This window comes from Stomoxys calcitrans, chromosome 1 (assembly GCF_963082655.1).
Source record: "Stomoxys calcitrans chromosome 1, idStoCalc2.1, whole genome shotgun sequence".
Taxonomy (NCBI): Eukaryota; Metazoa; Arthropoda; class Insecta; order Diptera; family Muscidae; genus Stomoxys; species Stomoxys calcitrans.
Window position 1 is genome coordinate 239,545,124 of NC_081552.1, and position 23,911 is coordinate 239,569,034.

The 23,911-nt window shown below is 37.5% G+C and overlaps 2 protein-coding genes across 2 annotated transcripts in view; both read left to right on the forward strand.

Moving 5' to 3' along the window:
• The first annotated feature begins 4,355 nt into the window (after positions 1–4,355).
• Positions 4,356–12,919, forward strand: LOC106090755 (transcriptional repressor CTCF). The gene is made up of 6 exons (XM_013257049.2): positions 4,356–4,634; positions 4,800–5,198; positions 6,678–7,887; positions 11,560–12,404; positions 12,470–12,516; positions 12,579–12,919. Exons 2-6 carry the CDS (start codon positions 4,811–4,813, stop codon positions 12,636–12,638), a joined length of 2,550 nt encoding a protein of 849 aa, XP_013112503.1. The 5' UTR covers positions 4,356–4,634; positions 4,800–4,810; the 3' UTR covers positions 12,639–12,919.
• Positions 12,920–19,258: 6,339 nt separating this feature from the next.
• Positions 19,259–23,911, forward strand: part of LOC106091806 (alpha-tocopherol transfer protein-like) — a 51,331-nt gene continuing 46,678 nt past the window's right edge. Inside the window, exon 1 of the mRNA XM_059360167.1 lies at positions 19,259–19,322. The gene's annotated coding sequence lies outside the window, so the exon portion shown is untranslated. The remainder of the gene's footprint in view (positions 19,323–23,911) is intronic.

The following is a 23,911-nucleotide window of genomic DNA, read 5'->3' on the forward strand; positions in this document are numbered from 1 at the left end:
GTCAAGCTAACTTTCTATTGAGATTTCTGAAAAATATAGGGTTGCCCAAAAAGTAATTGCGGATTTTTTAAAAGAAAGTAAATGCATTTTTAATAAAACTTAGAAGGAACTTTAATCAAATATACTTTTTTTACACTTTTTTTTTAAAGCAAGCTTAAAGTAACAGCTGACAACTGACAGAGGAGCTGTGAAAAAATTTGTCAACGCCGACTATATGAAAAATCCGCAATTACTTTTTGGGCAACCCAATACTTTGCCTTCATCATCATATGGTATGCGGTTTCTATATTGTTGTTCGGAATTACTAAGGTATGAAGGGGGAAAAACTGTATCAAATATAAAGTCTGCTCATAATAAATCTTCAAGGAAGCCTTAAAGAACGAGGTGAGAACAAGTAAAAAGGCATTAAGTTGGGCCGGGCCGAACTTTGGATACCCACCACCTCGGGTATATATGTAAACCCCATTTCGTCACAATCTGGTGAAAATTGGATAACTTAAGCACCCAAATTCGGCACGGACATTGAATGGTCTAATATATATGTCACCATTCAACAAAATATAGGTCTTTTTGACAACTATATTCAATTATAAACCGATCTGAACCATATTAAGTTCGGATAAAGTGAGGCTCAGAAAAACTCACTGTTTCAAATTTCAGCGAAATTGGGTAATAAATAAAGCTTTTATAGGCTTCAGACCCTTTAGCGGCAGATCAGTCTATATGGCAACTATATCTAAATATAATCCGATCTGAAACATATTTAGGTCGGGTGACAGGAGGCTAAAAATAACCCACTGTTTCAAATTTTAGCGAAATCGGTTAAAAAATAAAGCTTTTATGGGCTTCAGACCCTTTATCGACAGATCGGTCTATATGACAGCTATATCTAGATATAGTGCGATCTGAACCATAAATGGGTTCGATGTTGGGTGGGCTTAAACTACTCATTGTTCCAAATTTCAGCGAAATCGGTTTAAAAATAAAGCTTTTATAGGCTTCAGACCCTTTATCGGCAGATCGGTCTATATGACAGCTATATCTAAATATAGCCCTATCTGTACCATATTTAGGTCAAATGCACTATTCCAAATATCAGGTAAATCAGATAAAAAATAAAGCTTTTATGGCCTTCAGTCCCTTTATCGGGAGATCGGCCTATATAACTGCTATATCTAAATATAGACCGATCTAATCCACATTTATGTCAGATGTCGGGAGGCTAAAAATAACCTACCGTTTTAAATTTCAGCGAAATCGGGTAATAAATAGAGCTTTTATGGCCTTCAGACCCTTTATCGGGAGATCGGTCTATATGGCAGCTATATCTAAATATGGACCAATCTAATCCATATTTAGGTCAGATGTCGGGAGGCTTAAAATAATCCACTGTTGCAAATTTCAACGAAATCGGGTAATAAATAAAGCTGTAATGGGCTTCAGACCCTTTATCGGGAGATCGGTCTATTTCTTATTATAGTCCGATCTGAACCATATTTAGGTCAGAGGTTGGGAGGCTCAAAATAACCCAGTGTTTTAAATTTCAGCGAAATCGGTTAAAAAAGCTTTTATTGGCTTCAGACCCTTTATCGGGAGATTGGTCTATATGACAGCTATATCAAATGTAGTCCGATCTGAACCATATTTAGGTTAGAGGTTGGGAGGCTTAACATAACCCACTGCTTCAAATTTAAGCGAAATCGGGTAATAAATAAAGCTTTTATGGGCTTCAGACCCTTTATCGGGAGATCGGCCTATATGGCAGCTATATCTAAATATAGTCCTATCTGAACCATATTTATGTCAAATGTCGGGAAACTTAAAATAACCCACTGTTGCAAATTTCAGCGAAATCGGATAATAAATAAAACTTTTATGGTCTTCAGACCCTTTATCGGGAGATTGGTCTATGTGGTAGCTATATCTAAATATAGTCCGATCTGAACCGTAGTTGGGTCAGTTGTCGGGAGGCTTAAAACTGCTTACTATTCAAAATTTCAGCGAAATCGGATAAAAAAAATAAAGCTTTTATGGCCTTCAGACCCTTTATCGGGAGATCGTTCTATATAGCAGCTATATCTAAATATAGTCCAATCTGAGCCATATTAAGGTCAGATGTCGGGAGGCTTAAAATAGCCTATTGTTGCCAATTTAAATCGAAATCGGGTAATAAATAAAGCTTTAATGGTCTTCAGACCCTTTATCGGGAGATCGGTCTATATAACAGCTATATGTACCAAAGTTGGGTCAGATATCGGGAAGCCTTAAACCACTCACTGTTTCAAATTTCAGCAAAATCGGATGAAAAATAAAGTTTTTATGGGCCTTAGACCCTTTATCGAAAAATCGGTCTATGTAGCAGCCATATCCAAATATGGTCCGATTTGGGCCAATCAAGAACTTAACCAGCGTGCATCAAAAAGACGTATCTTTGCCAAATTTCAGCTCAATATCTCATTTTTTAAAGACTATAGAGTGATTACAATAGTCGGACGGGAAGAGGGACAGACAGACGGACATCGTTAAATCGTCTTAGAATTTTACGACGATCCGAAATATATATACTTTGTAGTGTCGGAAATTGATATATCGATGTGTTGCAAACAGGAATGACTAAATGAATGTACCCCCTATCCTACGGTGGTGGGTATAAAAAATTGGTAAATGGAATGTTTTTGTTGAAACTGTGTGTTGTACACTTGCCGATGAAGGACTTTATCGGGTCAATCCGGTACGTAGAACCGGCTGTCTTGGGATTTCAATCATTCTGTAAAGCTTTACAGATCTCATGCGACACCATTTCCATGAAAAACTAACAAAACTTAGAAATCACTAAAACAAGACTTCAAAAAAAACACTAAAACCGGACATTATTGAAGCATTTAACCTTGCTCAGGATTTACTTGGATATGGATGTTTACCTTCCTTCACGAAAATTATCACCATGGTATTATATCGGACCAATAAAGTCTCATTTTTCTTTAAGTATGACGATTTCTTTTAATATCTCCATTGGAAACGGTGTAGTTTTAGATACCATATCGTATTATTGTTTGTACCTTAAGAGTAACTGAAAACCATAGAACAGTCGGTAGAATATGGAACTTAAATGAAAGGTATTTAAACTAAGCTCGGCCGACACGGGGTAACCGTGAGCACCACACAGGCTGGAACTTTGAGATCCGAGTTGTGTGGTATCCATCGTTACCACGGGAAGCTTAGCTGAAAGCTACCAGGCGCGTCTACAGGTTGCGGATGATGGAAAGCTTCGTTTTTATGCCGAGTAGCTGCAAATGCTGCCGCGGGCAGTCAGCGATTTTCGAGTGGAGAGTCTCAATGAGGAGTCAGGTGGCACTGGCTCTTAATTAAATACTGAGTGCCAATGATACTCGCGATGACAAGGCGAGTTATTGGCGCCTTCAAATAACCAATGGCCAACATCAGCGTCTGTTCCCAGGTTAGGGGCGGCTGGCGGCGTGCGTCGGATCTTGGAGCTATTACCGCTTTACAGGAAGTGCGATGGACTGGGAATGGTGTCACTACTACACCAAACGGTGACGAACTATACTAAAGCTGCCATAACAAGAAGCATGAATTTGGCTATGGATTTGTGGTTATTGGCTATGGATTTGTGGTTTGTCTCCAGCTTTACTCCGGTGGATGAGAGACTAGCCACAACCCGCATAAAAGCCAAATTCTTCAACATCAGCCTTATTTGTGCCCATGGCCCGACGGTAGACAAAGACGAGCAGAAAAAAGATATTTTCTACGAGCGCCTGAACGCTGCCCCGCCCTTGATATTAAAATCGTTCTGGGAGATTCAAATGCGATGATAGGGAAGGAAGACATTTTTGGTCCAATAGTCGGAAAGTTTAGCCTCCACGAGATAACGTCCAGTAATGGGTTGAGGTCGAAAATTTCGTTTATGGTGCCTACTCTACTTTAAATTAATCAAAACCCTAGGATGTAAAGGCCTCATATATTTATCCGACTTTACGTGCTTTCTATATTACGTCTGCAATACGTTATTCACTAACCAAATAACACAAGAATGCCGCCGCTAGCCGCAGGCGCCATCATTTCATGTGCGTACCACATGTTATGGTAACGCCATCTCGTAATGCTTGGCGACTGATTACAAATAACTGTTCAGAGCAAAAAAAAAAGAACTTAAAAAAAAACATTTTTTGTAACAAGAATTACAAACGCATAGTACATATTTTAAAATCAAATCTATATAAATATCTAAAACCATTTTTTCCTTTACGGACATTTGATAAGCCCACAACAATAGGGTTGCCCGTCTTCGTTGTTGGAAAAATACAACCTTGTGTCTACACAACTCTCCACATGGCGGTGCTCCTCATCGCATACATGACATACAGCTGCAATTCATTCAAGAGGTACTCTTGCGGTCAACTGAGAAAGAAAAAAAATCAAAAGAAAATCTTGAAAATTTGCGTTTGCATGCTTGAAATAATAATTAAATATAAAGAAATCAAATTTAAAATATTTTGAACTTGGCACTTAGTTTTATTGCGTATTGTTGTGTTGCTGTGGCTTTTGCGTTCACGAAAATTTTGGGCGCAGAAAATCAATAACAAAAAGCGCCACCCTACGTTTGTTGTAAATTGGTAAGTTGATGCTATGTGCGGCCGCCGAAAGTAATAAAATTGGACGGGCAAGACCGTCACTATCTATTAGTGTGACGACATCTATGGGAACAATTTTTGTTGGCGGTCCAGCAGAGCTCACAAAATTTAAATTGGATTTTTCATTGTGGCTTAAATTATTTTCAGAATTTTCCATTATGGATGATACAGCCACTGAATTGGAGACCTATTTGGATGATTTAGAGAAACAAATAGAAGATGAAGAATACATTACGGACAATAATCATGAGAAAAGAATTGAGGATGACGATGGTGTTGTTGAGGAGTTGGAAGACAACCAAGCTGAAGAAGATGAGGAGGAGGAGGAGGGCGTTGAGTCAGATGACCATGACAAAGAAGCTCCCAATATAAATGATGATGATTTTCTGGATGATGCCGAATTAGAAACTGGCACCATTTTCATGGATGCCGAAGGCAACTACTACTATCAGAGTGGTAAAAAGGCTGTACAAGTAAAGCCCGTAACAAAGGCAAAACCCCTTGCAAAATCTGTGGCTGCTGTTGTCAAGCGTAAAAGGAAAACAAGTAAGTAAGGCCACTATATGGCAATTTTAATTTTTTTTCTGTTTGCGCTCTTTGAAGCCTACACCGCAACTGAGGTGATGGGCAAAAGAGAAAAGATACACCAATTTTAACGAACGCCGAAAGACTCCTGATTTGATATAGCCATGCCAGATTTAGATATAGCGCCCACATGTTTGTACTGGATGGGATGGAGATGGTGCTTTCTCGAGAGGCAACCACACAGGCTGGAACATTGAGGTCCGATCTGTGTGGTGTTCATTGCTGTCACGAGAAGCTTAGCTGCGAGCTACCGGTCGAAAATTTCGAGCTAAGTAGCTGCAACGGCAGTCGCGGACAATCAGCGGTATCGAGCGGAGAGTCTCAGTGAGAGGCCGGGCGGCGCCGGCTCTTGCACAAATACTGAGTGCCTATGATGCTCGATATGACAAGGCGAGTTGTTGGCGCCTTTAAATAACCAATGGCCACCCTGTTCCCGCGGCGATCGGTCCTTTGGACCAAAACGAACTTGCTCACCTACAGGAGCTTGACGAGGATCGCCACCTCCACATAAAAATGTGACTACAACAACAACAACAGAATACATAGGAGTTATTCTTGACAAGTATCTAAACTGGCGAAGGAAGAGGAAACCTCAAGGATACGTTCGAGCTAGGATGTGCTCTACTTTTATCGATAGATGGGACAATGGGAGTTTAGGGGACGGTACACTGGATCTTTACAACAGTGATTCGATTGATTTTCACCTAGGGATGTCTGGGCTGGCATCAAGCTCTTGGTAGCGGTTGTCCACTGATTGGTGGATATGAATGCAATGCCATACTCAATCTGACGCCCTTGATCCTATATATTGGAAACGTGGCAAGATCGTCCTAAGTATGAAAAAATATTTTTTTGAACTTTGGACCCGTCTGCTGGGCGGCTAGGGATGCCGCGTGGCGAAAGGGTATATGCGTCACGACGAACTATGAACCATGCTATCGTCTCTTATAGAAAGAAGGATAGAAACACATCAGGCTCATTATAGTTTATAGTTCTTATGGATAAGGAGGCCACCGTAGCGCAAAGATTAGCATATCCGCCTATGACGCTGAAAGCCTGGGTTCGAAAATTTTCAACGGTGGTTCTCCTTCCTTATGCTGGCAACATTTGTGAGGTACTATGCCATGTAAAACCTCTCTCCAAAGAGGTGTCGCACTGCGGCACGCCGTTCGGACTCGGCTATAAGAAGGCGGCTTCTTATCGTTGAGCTTAAACTTGATTTGGACTGCACTCATTGATATGTGAGAAGTTTGCCCCAGTTCCTTAGTGAAATGTTCATGGGCAAGATTTGCTTTTATGGATAAGACACCTATTATTCATGGCTATTAACGTCAACATCTTGGTCTTTGTCGCATTTTTGAAGGAACATGTTTGGTCGCTCCATTTTCATAACTTTCAAATTTATTGTTAATAATTTCCTTTTTTCCTATTTTATTCCAGCATCTAGTCCCCAAGGGGCCACTAAACATAATAAACTCGATACCAGTAACATTTCTACAAAATCTACCCCTGCTAAGAAGACGCCATCCACCAAAGCAGACACGTCCCCAAAGACCACCACACCAAAGCAAAAGTCCCAAACAAGCTTGGAAAGATTCCTAAAGCCCAAAACTCCTAACAGCACAAGTCCCCATAAAACACGAGTAGCAAGTAAATCTGTAGATTCCTCAATACAAATCAAACCCGACCCGGATGAGAAACCTATCGTTGAAACAAAAACTAGACGTGGCCGACCAAAGGCCAATATCACAACGTCGACAATTAATGAAAGTGCTATCACAACTTCGTCTATTAATGAAAGTGGTATTACCGAAGTAAATGGAGAAGAAGTTTATAGTTTCAACGAAACGGAAAGGACCAATGATGATCCTGATTATACCGTTGATGAAAAAGATGCCGAAGTTGGTGCACGCAAAGCCATAGTCAAGGCATCTGCTCTAACACCTGATGCTTCGGGCGAATACCGATGTACCACCTGTGATTATTCTTCGAATAAGAAATTCCTTTTATCCCGCCATTTAAAAACTCATTCCGAAGAGCGTCCATATAAGTGTTCTGTTTGCGAACGAGGCTTCAAGACCAATGTCTCCCTCATGAATCACATCAACACTCATTTGGGCAATAAACCACACAAATGTGAAGACTGTGACATGGCATTTACAACATCCGGGGAGTTGACTAGACATAGGCGATATCGCCATACCTTGATTAAGCCTCACAAATGTACCGAATGTGATTACAGTAGCGTGGAATTTAGTAAACTGAGACGCCATTTTCGTTGTCATACCGGCGAAAGACCATATCAGTGTCCACACTGCACATATGCTTCGCCAGATACCTTCAAACTGAAACGTCATATGCGCACACACACTGGCGAAAAACCCTATGAATGCGATATCTGTCATGCTAGATTTACCCAATCGAATTCTTTAAAATATCATCGACTTATACATTCGGTTAACGACAAGCCAGTCTTCCAGTGTCATCTTTGTCCAACGACATGTGGTCGCAAAAATGACTTGCGTTTGCACATTCAAAAATTGCACAACACCGAAAAGCCGTTTCCTTGCAAGCGTTGTGGCAAAGAATTACCAGATCGTTACACGTATAAGATGCATGTGAAGACGCATGAAGGAGAGAAATGTTATAAGTAAGTACAAGTTTGAAAAACAAAAAAATGATTGAAACAGACCAACATAAGGATAATTTTGGGTTAAACTGAATTGAGCCTGGTCTCATCTACCAAGAGACGCAATCACTTAATGAGATGTTTTACAATAATTTTTGTCAAAATTTTATTTCTATAGAAAATTTTGTCAAAATTTTAGACCTATAGAAAATTTTGTCAAAATTTTATTTCTATAGAAAATTTTGTCAAAATTTTATTTCTATAGAAAATTTTGTCAAAATTTTATTTCTATAGAAAATTTTGTCAAAATTTTATTTCTATAGAAAATTTTGTCAAAATTTTATTTCTATAGAAAATTTTGTCAAAATTTTATTTCTATAGAAAATTTTGTCAAAATTTTATTTCTATAGAAAATTTTGTCAAAATTTTATTTCTATAGAAAATTTTGTCAAAATTTTATTTTTATAGAAAATTTTGTCAAAATTTTATTTCTATAGAAAATTTTGTCAAAATTTTATTTCTATAGAAAATTTTGTCAAAATTTTATTTCTATAGAAAATTTTGTCAAAATTTTATTTCTATAGAAAATTTTGTCAAAATTTTATTTCTATAGAAAATTTTGTCAAAATTTTATTTCTATAGAAAATTTTGTCAAAATTTTGTCAAAATTTTATTTCTATAGAAAATTTTGTCAAAATTTTATTTCTATAGAAAATTTTGTCAAAATTTTATTTCTATAGAAAATTTTGTCAAAATTTTATTTCTATAGAAAATTTTGTCAAAATTTTATTTCTATAGAAAATTTTGTCAAAATTTTATTTCTATAGAAAATTTTGTCAAAATTTTATTTCTATAGAAAATTTTGTCAAAATTTTATTTCTATAGAAAATTTTGTCAAAATTTTATTTCTATAGAAAATTTTGTCAAAATTTTATTTCTATAGAAAATTTTGTCAAAATTTTATTTCTATAGAAAATTTTGTCAAAATTTTATTTCTATAGAAAATTTTGTCAAAATTTTATTTCTATAGAAAATTTTGTCAAAATTTTATTTCTATAGAAAATTTTGTCAAAATTTTATTTCTATAGAAAATTTTGTCAAAATTTTATTTCTATAGAAAATTTTGTCAAAATTTTATTTCTATAGAAAATTTTGTCAAAATTTTATTTCTATAGAAAATTTTGTCAAAATTTTATTTCTATAGAAAATTTTGTCAAAATTGTATTTCTATAGAAAATTTTGTCAAAATTTTATTTCTATAGAAAATTTTGTCAAAATTTTATTTCTATAGAAAATTTTGTCAAAATTTTATTTCTATAGAAAATTTTGTCAAAATTTTATTTCTATAGAAAATTTTGTCAAAATTTTATTTCTATAGAAAATTTTGTCAAAATTTTATTTCTATAGAAAATTTTGTCAAAATTTTATTTCTATAGAAAATTTTGTCAAAATTTTATTTCTATAGAAAATTTTGTCAAAATTTTATTTCTATAGAAAATTTTGTCAAAATTTTATTTCTATAGAAAATTTTGTCAAAATTTTATTTCTATAGAAAATTTTGTCAAAATTTTATTTCTATAGAAAATTTTGTCAAAATTTTATTTCTATAGAAAATTTTGTCAAAATTTTATTTCTATAGAAAATTTTGTCAAAATTTTATTTCTATAGAAAATTTTGTCAAAATTTTATTTCTATAGAAAATTTTGTCAAAATTTTATTTCTATAGAAAATTTTGTCAAAATTTTATTTCTATAGAAAATTTTGTCAAAATTTTATTTCTATAGAAAATTTTGTCAAAATTTTATTTCTATAGAAAATTTTGTCAAAATTTTATTTCTATAGAAAATTTTGTCAAAATTTTATTTCTATAGAAAATTTTGTCAAAATTTTATTTCTATAGAAAATTTTGTCAAAATTTTATTTCTATAGAAAATTATGTCAAAATCAGTGAACATCACTCGCTACAACAACAACTGAATACCTTACCAATGGTACCAGCATTAGTTAAGGGATTACCCCCGCTGACAATGTTTTCTTATGTTCACTTCGGGATTTGAACTCAGGCCTTCGGCATCATACGCACCAACTTCTGTGCCACGGTGGCCTCTTCTCCCTTATAACTTGAATTTGATTGTCATTCTCAGTCTACATGGCCAGTTTTGTGGTGGTTTTGGTGGTGAGAAGGGGCGTAGAAACTTGAGCCCGAAAATAAATATAAGATTTTGTCTCAATACCTTTCTTTTAAGCCACAAATTGCTTTGGTCGGTAAAATGACCAGTTGTTGTTGTTGTTGTTGTTGCAAATGAATTACTCCATCGGGTCAATCCAATAGGTACAACCGGCTGCCACGGGATTGCTATGGATTTTAGTGACCGTCGTCGTAGCCAAATGTGTGTGGAAGTAGCGACCCTCGTAAAGCTCCAAGGACGAGAAAACTTGTTCCTCGTCAAGCTTCTCTAGATGAGCAAGCTCGTTCTGGTCCAAAGGACCGATCGCCGCGGGAACAGGGTGGCCATTGGTTATTTAAAGGCGCCAATAACTCGCCTTATCATATCGAGCATCGTAGGCACTCAGTATTTGTGCAAGGGCCGGTGCCATCCGACCTCTTACTGAGACTCTCCGCTCAATACCGCTGATTGTCCGCGACTGCAGTTACAGCTGCGCGACTGCAGTTACAGATGGATCATTCCACTATCCGCAACCAGTGGACGCGTCCGGTAGCTCGCAGCTAAGCTTCTCGTGACGGCAATGAACATCACACAGATCGGACTATTTATCCCGTGCCGGGCCATAATCCATATCTGTAACTATGACTTGTATGGGGCCCTCGACAGCCGTATAAAATATGGTCTAGGTCGAACATAATTGGATATACAGGGCTCAATTATTATCTGATTTGTCTGAAATTTTGCATGAGGTATTTCGTTATGACTTCCAAAGACTTTGCTAAGTATGGTCAAAATTGGTTCATGTTGTTGATGTAGCAGTGAGTTATACACTGAGGCGGCAGCCCTTGCCGATGAAGAATCCATCGGGTCAATCCGGTACGTACAACCGGCTGCCATGGGATTCCATGGGATTCTTATATAGCTCCGATATAAACCGATATCGGATATCAAACTTATTGGGCGCTAGAGGTCGCAATTATTTTCCGATTTGGCTGTAATTTTGCATGAAGCGCTTTGTTATGACTCAAAACAACTATGCCACGTATGGTCTAAATCGGTCCATAACTTGATATAGCACCTATATAAACCTGTCTACCGATTATACTTCTTGAGCCTCTAGAGGGCGCAATTCTTATCCGATTTGCTTGAGACTTTGTACTACGACTTCTTTTATGACCTTCAACATATAAGCCGATCTCCCGATTTTACTTCGTGAGACCCTATAAGCGCAATTCTTATCCGAATTGCCTGAAATTTTACACTGACTTCTACTATGGTCTCCAACATCTAAACTAAGCATGGCCCGATTCGATTCATAACCTGATATAGCTCCAATAGCATAGCTAATCTTATCTATTGTACATTGTTTGCCTATAAGAGATTCTGGGCAAAAAAGTTGACAAATGCGATCCATGGTGGAGGGTATATATGATACGGCCCGGACGAACTTTGCTTTTACTTGTTTTCTTTGATTTTTTTGATAACATTTGTATCCATTATTAACCAACAATTTTTTCCTCCACAGATGTTCATATTGTCCTTATGCCTCCATATCACAACGACATTTGGATACGCATATGCTAATACATACCGACTCCAAGCCATTTGTTTGTGAACTTTGCGAGCAAAGTTTCCGTCAAAAACAATTGCTTAGCCGTCACATGAAAGTCTATCACACTGACAACTATGAACGTCCAAAGCCTCTCAAAAAGGCCCATGTTTGCCCCCATTGTGAACGTTCATTTGCCTTTAAGGGCAATCTGATACGTCACATGGAGGTACATGATCCAAATTCGACAGTAAATGAAGAGAAATTGCGTATTAAATTGGGTCGCATGACGCGTGTTAACGCCGATGGCACTGTAGTTAACTTTAACAACCGTCCCAGTCTGGTGTACAACGATTATGAGTTGGGCGAAGGCGAGGATGTTTTACAGAACCATGAGGGTGCCGTGGACTATGAGGACGAAGAAGAAAATGATGAAAACATACAGTATATATATGAGGAAATTGAAGATGAAGAAGTGGAGGCAGAACATGACGGCCAGGAAATTGAGTACTATGAAGAGGTTGAGGAAAAACCACAGGTCCCAGTGGTTAAAATAGAAAACTATGCTGCACATAAGCAAAGTCGCCATACACCAGAGAGCCATATCTTCACTTCATTCAAAACAGTATCAGTGAAGAAAGAAGCAGATTGCACAGAGTTTATTGACCTCCAAGGGGAAGATGGTGCAGATTATATGGTCATCGAACTGGTACAAGATGGCGAGGAGCAGGAAGGTGAAGTACAAATGATTGAAGAGCAAGTAATCGAAGAGCAAATAGTAGAAGAATCTGTTGTAAAAGAACGCAAACCTGTGGTAAAAGGTAAGTTCCCATAGAATTTCCATAGAAAACTACAAAATTGTTTAAAATTTTTCATTTTTTTTCAGCTAAAAATGAGACCATAACAGCCTTGAAGGATTGTTTCGGTTTCGATGTAAGTTGAATTTTACACTTTTCATAAATTTATTGTGATTTTTAATTTGTGCCCTTTTTCAGGATGATGCTGAGGCCGATGAAGACGAAGATTTGAATTCTGAAAATCAAGAATATGCCTAAATTAATTAAGCGAATGGTTTATTTATTTATTTTTTTAAATGAAATTTTACTTTAGTGGTTTCATTTTCCCTAATTTAAGCACTGTATATAGCTAGGTGTATTTTATGTGTCAATTGCCTTTCAGAAGGCACTCAGGTTTAATTGCTTATTTTCTTAATTTTCTCTAGCAAACAAGCCGGATTATCGGATCAAACTCATATATACAGAAAAAGATTTACTTGATGGTCAATAAAACCTAAATATGCAATATATTTGTTCATTTACAATCTATTGCCAATAATTGTGGTTTGTTTCTTCTTGGTTATAATAGAGTACTGATAATGTCTCTTAATCCACAAAAAGAAATTGGCTAAGTTTTCTCTATGGCATACTAGCTGAACCGGGCCCGCTCCGCTGTGCCTTCCTTTACTTTATATGGAGCAACATTTTCTTTTGAATTTAAGTTTGGATCTAAGGTGTACTCCATTCTTAAAATACTTTATTTCAGCCCGATATTCTCATGATGTCTGATTTAGTGGTGTTTTCGGGGGTGAGGGGTGGTCCCCCAGACTCTTGGCCCTGAAAAATGTCAGCATCGTTCTCTTCTCTCAAATATCATTTATTTAAATCCCACATTGCCATTGGTTTAAGGGGAGTTTACACGATGAGGTGTCCCCCAAATACATGGCCCCAAATTTGTTTATCAAATTCGTTTTCTAATCTCAAATACCTTTCATTTAAGCCACACATTGGCATGGTCGAAAAATGTTTGCCCTTTTGCGGATGTTTTGGGGAAGGGGTGATGCTCTAAATACATGGTCCTACATTTGGATATCAAATTCGTATTCTGCTCCCAAATACCTTTATTTGAGCCCCATATTGCGATGGTCAGTAATAATTGCTGTTTGTGGGCTATTTTGGGAAAGGGGTAGACCCCCAGGGTTGTTATGGTGGTGGGACGTCCCCTAGACAGTTGGTCCCGAATATTGATGTCATTCCCCAATATCTCGCATTTGAGCCCCATTTTTCCACAGTCGGCAAACATGACCGGTTTGGGGGGTGTTTTGGGGGATGGGGCTGCCGCTCAGTGACTTGGCTTTCGTGTTCTATTCTAAAAAACCTCTTATTTAAGCTTAATATTGCAATGGTCAGCAAATACTTCCTAATTGGGTGGTGTTATAGGGGTGAGGTGGCCCCATACACACTTTTCACGAATATTTATATCAAATTCGTTCTTTATTTTCAAAGACCTTTCATTTGAGCCCCATATTGCTATGGTCATAAATTTGTCCGATTTGGGGTATTTTGCGGTGGTCCCCCCCAAAACACTTGGTCCGACAATTGGATATCAAATTCGTTTTCTAATCTTAAATACCTTTCATTTGAGTCCCATATTGCCATGGTCAGTAAATAAGTCCTGTTTGGGGGAGGGGTGGACCCCCAGAAACTTGGTCCCACATTTGGATATCAGATTCGTATTTAACACTCAAATACCTTTAATTTAAACCCCATATTGCCATGGTCAGTAAATAAGTCCTGTTTGGGGGGTGTTTTGGGGAAGGGGGAGGACCCCCAGAAACATGGTCCCAAATTTGGATATCAGATTCGTATTTTACTCGCAAATACCTTTCATTTGAGTCCCATATTGCCATGGTTGGGAAATATGTCCGATTTTGAGGTTTCGTAGGGGTTGGGGTGGTCCCCCAAACACTTGGTCCGACATTTGGATATCAGATTCGTTTTCTAATCTTAAAAGCCCTTCATTTGAGTCTCATATTGTCGTGATTGGTGTATATATATATATATTTGGTAGGTTTTGTGGGTAGGGCGCTCCCCCCCCCTAAGTACCGGAGGGAGGGTCCGTCCCTCCTTCAGATATCAAAAAATGTGAGAGGCACATCCTGGAGTGCCTTCTCCGCAAGCTTGTGGTCCGTATCGGGATTGAAAAGAACCCCGGACCCTGGTTATGTTCGGTTTGCAAGAATCGCCTCCATCATCGGTCGGTGTCGGTAAGACGTAGGGTACATTTCCAATCTTGATCTGGCCTCACTTCACTACGGGAGTATGCTCATACTGGATATGTTGCAAGGTGCAGTGCGAACATAGCCAGCAGTGGGTCACAAGCGTCGACGTCGTCGCCTTCTGCGTCATCGTCGTCGGTGACCAACCTATGTGACCAACCCATCACCAACACTACTTGAAAACAGATCATTTAATGGGTTGCCCAAAAAGTAATTGCGGATTTTTCATATAGTCGGCATTGACAAATTTTTTCACAGCTTGTGACTCTGTAATTGCATTCTTTCTTCTGTCAGTTATCAGCTGTTACTTTTAGCTTGCTTTAGAAAAAAGTGTAAAAAAAGTATACTTGATTAAAGTTCATTCTTTCTTTTATTAAAAATACATTTACTTTCTTTTAAAAAATCCGCAATTATTTTTTGGGCAACCAAATACATACAAAATGAAGAGCATTGGTCCTAAGACGGACCCCTGGGGAAATCCACTTCTAACTGAAAGGATTCCAGATGTTTCGCCATACACACAAACGCACTGATACCTGTCCGTGAGATAGGAGAATATAAGTTGGCAAGCATTCCACCCAATATCATAAAGGTCACTCAGTTTTTGAAGAAGAATGGAATAATCCACCCTGTCGAACGCTTTCTCTAAATCCATGGACAGTAGAATTGCCCCTAATTAAATCAGTCAATCCAAGTTGTAACCCTCTTATATTTCTATCGCTTCGAAACGAAAATTGATAATCGCTTATGGAAAGGGAGGATTCAAGATTTTATTTTTATTTAGATATGGCTGCCATATAGACCGATCTGCCGATAAAGGGTCTGATGCCCATAAAAGCGTTATTTATTACCCGATTTCGCTGAAATTTGAAACAAGGGGTTATTTTAGGCCTCCCAATAACTGACTTATATATGGTTTAGATTGGACTATAAATAGATATAGCTGCCATATAGACCGATCCCCCGATAAAGGGTCTAATGCCCCTAAATGCTTTATTTTTTATTCTATTTCGCTGAAATTTGAAACAGTGAGTCGTTTTAGGACTCTCAACATTCGACCCAAATATGGTTTAGATCGGATTATATTTAGATATAACTGCCCTATAGACCGATCTCCCGATAAAGGGTCTAATGCCCATAAATGCCTTATTTTTTATTCTATTTCGCTGAAATTTCAAACAGTGAGTAGTTTTAGGCCTCTCAACATTCGACCCAAATATGATTCAGATTTGACTATATTTAGATATAGCTGCCCTATAGACCGATCTGCCGATAAAGGGTCTGAAACCCATAAAAGCTTCATTTATCACCCGATTTCACTGGAATTTGAAACAGTGAGTAGTTTAAGGCCTCTCAACATTCGACCCAAATATCGTTCAGATCGGATTATATTTAAATATATCTGCCCTATAGACCGATCTGCCGATAAAGGGTCTGAAACCCATAAAGGCTTGATTTATTTCCCGATTTCGATGAAATTTGAAACAGTGAGTAATTTTAGGCCTCCCGACATCTGACCTAAATATGGTTCAGATCGGACTATATTAAGATATAGCTGATCTGATGATCTGTCGATAAAGGGTCTGTTGCCCATAAAAGCTTTATTCTTTAACCGATTTCGCTGAAATTTGAAATAGTGAGTTGTTTTTAGCCTGCCGACATCCGCCCTAAATATAGGTCAGATCAGACTGTATAGATAGACCGATCTTGAAAATGTTATTTGTATATGAGTTCTTGGGACCTGAATAAAATATGATCGAGACCAGTCCCTATTAAGATGTAACAAGGCCACCGTAGCGCAGAGGTTAGCATGTCCGCCTATGACGCTGAACGCCTGGGCTCAAATCCTGGCGATACCACTAGAAAAAATTTCAGCGTTGGTTTTCCCCTCCTAATGCTGGCAACATTTGTGAGCTACTATGCCATGTAAAACTTCTCTCCAAAGAGGTGTCGTACTGCGCCACGCCGTTTGGACTTGGCTATAAAAAGGAGGCCCCTTATCATTGAGCTTAAACTTGAATCGGACTGCACTCATTGATATGTGAGAAGTTTGCCCCTGTTCCTTAGTGGGCAAAATTTGCATTTACGTATATGCTAGTAGAGTAACAATAAAATAGAGTGATTATTATATCCTTGTTTAATTTGCTCCACATCGGTCCAGATTTGTTTAAGGGTGCCATATAGAAAAAACCATGACATAATTACCAGTTAGTGTACCGTTAACAGCTGAGTACAATTTTTTCTCGCGAAGTGCACCTGCATCTGTCAATGAGTTTTGGTGGTGTGTATGTGTGTATTATAGTTAAGAACCATACACACACAAACAAACGACAAAATGGCACGAACTAGTAACATACTCAAAATCAGAGTTGCACTAACCACTGATTTTGACAAATAGTGCACTCTTTTTTTTTGTCGGTGGGCAACTGCCACTACCTGTTAATGAATATATCTTGGAAAAAACTCTCGATTTTAAGTCTTGGCCCTATAAAAAGCGTATGTATTATCCGATTTCGTTGAAATTTGACGCAGTGACTTATGTAAGGCTTTTCGCCATCCGTGCCCTTTTTGGTTCAGATCGGTTTTTATTTGGTTTATTTTGGCTGCCAAAAAGGCCAATATTTCGTTCTACAAAATTCTACAGTGACTTAAATGTATCAGATTACTTAATGTCCGTGCCGAATTTGGGTGCAGAAGTTATCCAATATTCAGCGGATTGTGACAAAAGGGAGTTTACATATATACCCGAGGTGGTGGGTACCCAAAGTACGGCCCGGCCGAACTTAGCACGTTTTTACTTGTTATACCCTCCACCATAGGATGGGGGTGTACTAATTTCGTCATTCTGTTTGTAACTGCTCGAAATATTCGTCTGAGGCCCCATAAAGTATATATATTCTTGATTGCCGTGACATTTTATGTCGATCTAGTCATTTCCGTCCGTCTGTCTGTCGTTCAAATCGGTTCATAACCTGATCTAGCTGTCATATAAACCGATCTTGGGTCTTGACTTCTTGAGCCTCTAAAGGGCGCAATTCTTATCCGATTGGAATGAAATTTTGCACGTTGTGTTTTGCTATGATATCAAATAACTGTGCCAAGTATGGTTCAAATCGGTTCATAACCTGATCTAGCTGTTATATAAACCGATCTTGGGTCTTGACTTCTTGAGCCTCTAGAGGGCGCAATTATCATCCGATTGCAATGAAATTTTGCACAACATGTTTTGTAATGATATCCAACAACTGTGGCAAGTATGGTTCAAATCGGTTCATAACCTGATATAACTGTCATATAAACCGATCTGGGTCTTGACTTCTTGAGCCTCTAGAGTGCGCAATTCTTATCCGATTGGAATGAGTTTTTGCACGACGTGTTTTGTTATGATATCCAACAACTGTGGCTAGTATGGTTCAAATCGGTTCATAACCTGATATAGCTGTCATATAAACAGGTCTAGAGACATGACTTCTTGAGCTTCTAGAGGGCGCAATTCCTATCCAATTTGGCTGAAATTTTGCATGACGTATTTTATTCTTAATTTCAACAACTGTGTCAAATAAGGTTCAAATCGGTTCATAACCCGATATAGCTGCCATATAAACCGATCTGGGATTTTGACTTCTTGAGCCTCTAGAGGTCGCAATTATTATCCGATTTGCCTGAAATTTTGACCATCAACATACGTGTTTATTATGCTCTGAATCTATAGCCCAATACAGCTCCCATATAAATCGATCTCTCTATTTTACTTCTTGAGCCCCCAAAGGGCGCAATTCTTATTCGAATTGGCCGACATTTTACACAGGTCTCCAACATATCATTTAATTGTGGCCCGAACCGGACCATATCTTGATATCGCTCTAATAGCAGAGCAAATCTTTCCTTATATCCTTTTTTGCCTAAGAAGAGATGCCGAGAAAAGAACTCGACAAATGCGATCCATGGTGGAGGATATATAAGATTCGGCCCGGCCAAATTTAGCACGCTTTTACTTGTTTTGTACCTATTTAGTTATTCTTCCACAGTGCAATTTTGACATTTCCATATAAGAGAACTTTGAATATAAGAGAAACAGTTTGCTGCTCTGAGAAACTATTGTAGATTGGTAAATAAATGAAGTTAACTGGATTAACACCTCAAACACACTCACTCACCACACTACACTGAGCCAACACATGCCAGTCAAAAATTTTCTTTAATAAAACTCCCAAAGTTGGCTTAAACTGGCTGGCTGGCTGGCTGGCTGTGAGACCAACTGACAGTGGCTTACACTACGGCCTCTGCTGAGGCTGGCTCTTTACATCATAACCCAAGCCGGACAAAAACAACAAAACACAAATTGTACATTAGACGTGTCATTTCGCACAAAAAGATCATTCAGCATTTGACTACCGTAGAGTAAGGCTCGTTAAAGCTCTTGGAAAAAACAAAGAAGAAAATTTGAAAAAAAATAAAAATTCTTTGAAAAAAAAATTAATATATATTCTGAGCGCGAGTGAAAGAGTGTGAAAAATTTAAAAAAAAATTTAATTCAATTTGAAAAGTTTTTTAAATACAAAACAAAAGAGCCATTGATTACAATTTGAACTAAAATCAAATGATTTGAATAGGCAGAAATTTCAAAATAAAGCTTCAACACGTTTTAATTATTCAAAAGAAAAGAAAAAAACATCCGACTAAGGTATGTGTTTTTTTTATAAAATAACGGTCTAAATATTTAAATAAAATCATTAATCTATTGCTTCGTATGAAGGAAATTGACTGTAATGTAACTCTCATTGTTGAGTTTATGTTTGAATTTCTCATCATTTATTTATTTTGTTAAAAAATTATGCATAGATAATCCCAAATAACAATTTTCAAGTGTTGCACTTCAATTTAAGTGCTGTTTAGTGCGTCCACATGTTTGTCGGATTGAAGACGAGCTTTAACATACTCAACATTTCAAACATGTTTGAAAAATGTTAAATATTTTTAAAATTTTTGGAAATTTTCTTGTTTGACCACTTAACTTAATTTGCATAAATGCATCATAATGTGGTTGTGTGTGTGTGTGATGTGAAATTATTTTCAAATTTTACATTTCCTGTTTATATAACGGGAAACTCTACATGTCTCCTAGTGCTAATAGTTGATGAGTTTTGATGTGCCATCATTGTCCAAGAAGACTTGGCAAAGAAGACATTTGTATATCAAAATTTAGGGAAGAACAAGAAACTTGAGTTTTGACAAAATCTTCTTCCACTTTAATGAAATTTTCTTTCAAAAATATTGGGTTTACCAAAAAGTAATTGCTGATTTTTTAAAAGAAAGTAAATGCATTTTTAATAAAACTTAGAATGAACTTTAATCACATATACTTTTTTTACACTTTTTTTCTAAAGCAAGCTAAAAGTAACAGCTGATAACTGACAGAAGAAAGAATGCAATTACAGAGTCAAAAGCTGTGAAAAAATTTGTCAATGCCGACTATATGAAAAATCCGCAATTACTTTTTGGGCAACCCAATAAATTTTTGAGAAATGGGAAATTGGAGAAGAATAAACTTTCGACAGCCGAAGGCAAGTTTGACCCATTGTGTCATACCGTAGCGAGTCTCCAGATAAGATCTAGAGACTAAAAAGGTAGCTGAAGGGATAGAGTAGGAAGAGAGTAGGGAGCAAGCACCTTTACGGCATGCCCATATGTGAATTTTTACAAAATTTTTCAAATAATTAAATTTTGACAAAATTTTACCGAAATAAAAAAACCTCGTCAAAGTTTGCCTATTCAAATTAAGTTGATAAAATTTTTCTTGAGCCGGTGAGCCGACTCACCGAACTTATGCCTAGTTGCGAAAAAAATTTTGAATATTTTCCCATGGCCCCCAAGAGCGAAGTGGCAAAAATCATTTAAAATTTCGTGAAGATATCTCTATCCGTCCTCTATGGCATACCCATATGGGAATTTTTGAAAAAAATTTCATAACAATTAAATTTTGACAAAATTTTACAAGAAATAAATAAATTTCATCAAAGTTTGCCTATTCAAATTAAGTTGGTAAAATTTTTGTTGACCAAATTTGGCATAAGTTCGGTGAGCCGACTATAATTGCGAAAAAAATTGGAAATACTTCCCATGGCCCCCAAGAGCGAATTGGCAATAATCATTTAAAATTTCATGAAGATGTCTCTAACCATCCACAAATAGCAGATTTATATACCCACCACCGAAGGATGGGTGTATATTGATGTTGTCATTCCGATTTGCAACACATCGAAATATGCATTTCCATCCCTATAACGTATATAAAGGGTGATTTTTGAAGAGCTATACGAAAGTTTTTTTTACACCCTCCACCATAGGGTGGGAGTATACTAAATTCGTCATTCTTTTTGTAACTCCTCGAAATATTCGTCTAAGACCCCATTAAGCATATATATTCTTGATCGTCATGACATTTTAAGTCAAACTAGCCATGTCTGTCCGTCTGTCTGTCTGTCCGTCCGTCCGTCTGTCCTTCCGTCCGTCCGTCTGTCCTTCCGTCCGGCCGTCTGTCTGTCGAAAGCACGCTATCTTTCGAAGGAGTAAAGCTAGCTGCTTGAAATTTTACACAAATACTTCTTATTAGTGTAGGTCGGTTGAGTTTATAAATGGGCTATATCGGTCCACGTTTTAAAATAGCAGCCATATAAACCGATCTGGGATCCTGACTTCTTGAGTAGCTAGAGGGCACAATTTTTACCCGATTTGAATGAGATTTTGCACGAAGTATTTTGTTATAATATTCAACAACTGTGCCAAGTATGGTTTAAATCGATACATAACCCGATATAGCTGCCATATAAACCGATCTGGGGTTTTGACTTCTTGAGCCTCTAAAGGACGCAACTATCCAATTTGGCTGAAATTTTGAATGAGGTGTTTTGTTATGACTTTCAACATCTTTGCTAAGAATAGTTCAAATCGGTCCATAACCTGATATAGCTGCCATATAAACCGATCTGGGGTTTTGACTTCTTGAGCCTCTACAGGGAGCAATTCCTATTCGATTTGGCTGAAATATTGCATGACGTGTTTTATTATGACTTCCAACAACATTAATAAGAATGGTTCAAAACGGTCCATAACCTGATATAGCTGCCATATAAACCGATCTGGGGTTTTGACTTCTTGAGCCTCTAGAGGACGCAATTATTATCCAATTTGGCTGAAATTTTGAATGAGGTGTTTTGTTATGACTTTCAACAACTTTGCTAAGAATAGCTTAAATCGGTCCATAACCTGATATAGCTGCCATATAAACCGATCTGGGGTCTTGACTTCTTGAGCCACTAGAGGGCGCAATTATTATCCGATTATCCCCTATAAACCGATCTTCCTATTTTACTTTTTCAGCCCCTAAAGGGCGCAATTCTTACTAGATTTGGCTGAAATTTTACACAATGACTTCTACTATGGTCTTCAATATTCAGTTCAATTATGGTCCAAAATGAACCATAACTTGATATTGTGCCAATAACATATCAATTCTTTTCTTTTATCCTTTGTTTGCCTAAAAAGAGATACCGTAGCAAGAGCTCAACAAATGCGATCCATGGTGGAGGGCATATAAGATTCGGCCCGGCCGAACTTAGCACGCTTTTACTTGTTTTTTTTTAACACATAAAATTCCGAAAAATGCATGAAATCCTTATTTGAATCGATAGTGAAGTCCATATAATTTATTGTTTGAAGATTATTTCAAGCAAATGTGGACCATGACTGCGTCTCAAATGGTCCATCCGCTTAGTCCAATTTTGACATAATCTTTTCAACATTTCCGCGGTATCTCACGAATAAATCAAATGGTCCATCCGCTTAGTCCAATTTTGACATAATCTTTTCAACATTTCCGCGGTGTTGCCAAAGTGCAAAAAGCCACATAAAAAAATAGACCAAAGGCGTTAAATCGCCAATTAACTGGTCCCAAACGTGCTGTAAAATGTTCACCGAACTTGCCTCTCAATAAGTCCATACATACGAGTGCTGTGTGGCATGTGGCACCTTCTTGTTGCAACCACATGCAAATCAAGCTCTTGCATTATGGGCAAAAAATGTAGGATATTATCTCACGACAGCGCTCACCATTCACAGTTACGTTACGATTCGCATCATCTTTGAAGAACTACGGTCCAATGATGCCACCAAACCATAAACCGCCTCAAACTGACCTTTTCTGGACACATTGGTAGCTCTTGCAGTGCTTCTGGCTGATCCTCACTCCAAAATCGACAATTCTGCTTATTTACGTACCCATTGAGCCAAAAATGAACTTCGTCGCTGAACACTATTTTTCGGTAAAAAAGTGGATAGCATTTTGATAATAAAATTCAATAATTGCAAGCGTTGTTCGTTTGTAAGATAATTTATGGCTACATTTTAGATGTTTGACACAAAACGTGCGTGGGCGGTTTAAAACATAACTGCCAAAAAGATAATATCTAAAAAATCACCCTTTATATACTTGACGTCTTAAAAATCTAAGACGTTCTAGCCACGTCCGTCCGTCTGTCTGTTGAAACCATGCTACAGTCTTTAAAAATTGCGATATTGAGCTGAAACATCGCACAGATTCGTATTTTGTGAGTTGTGTTAGACCCTTCGACATCCTTCGTCAATTTGATCCTGATCGGTCCAGATTTGAATGTAGCTGCCGTATAGACCGTAGTTTTGAGCTCATAAAAGGTCGACATCCTTCTTCAATTTGACTCAGATCGGTCCTGATTTCACTATAGCTGCCATATAGACCGATCTCTCGTTTTAAAGTGTTGGGCCCATAAAAGGCACATTTATTGTCCGATGTCGCCGAAATTTGGGACAGTGAGTTGTGTTAAGCCCCTCGACATATTTTTTCAATTTGAAGCACGGCGTTGACAAAGTGACCATATACTTTTATGAGTTTGGGGGTTGGGGCGGCCCGATGGGTACTTAGACTCAATTAATACCATATTCGTATTCTACTCTCCAATACCTTTTATTTAATACCTATATTGTCCCGATCGGTCCACTTTTGATTTTAGGTTGTGTTTTTGGCATAAGGAGGAGGGTACGTCCCCCTTCCGATGCCGAAAATTATATAGCCTATGTTTCCTTCCAGACTAACCTACACAATATGCGAAAATTTCCGTATTTTTCAGTCTATACGGAACAAACAAACCAAGTCCCATATATCCATGATTGGCTAATGTGCCCATTTCGGGCGTTTTGTGTGTGGGTGGAGTGACCCTCTATACTTCGACATGAATTTGT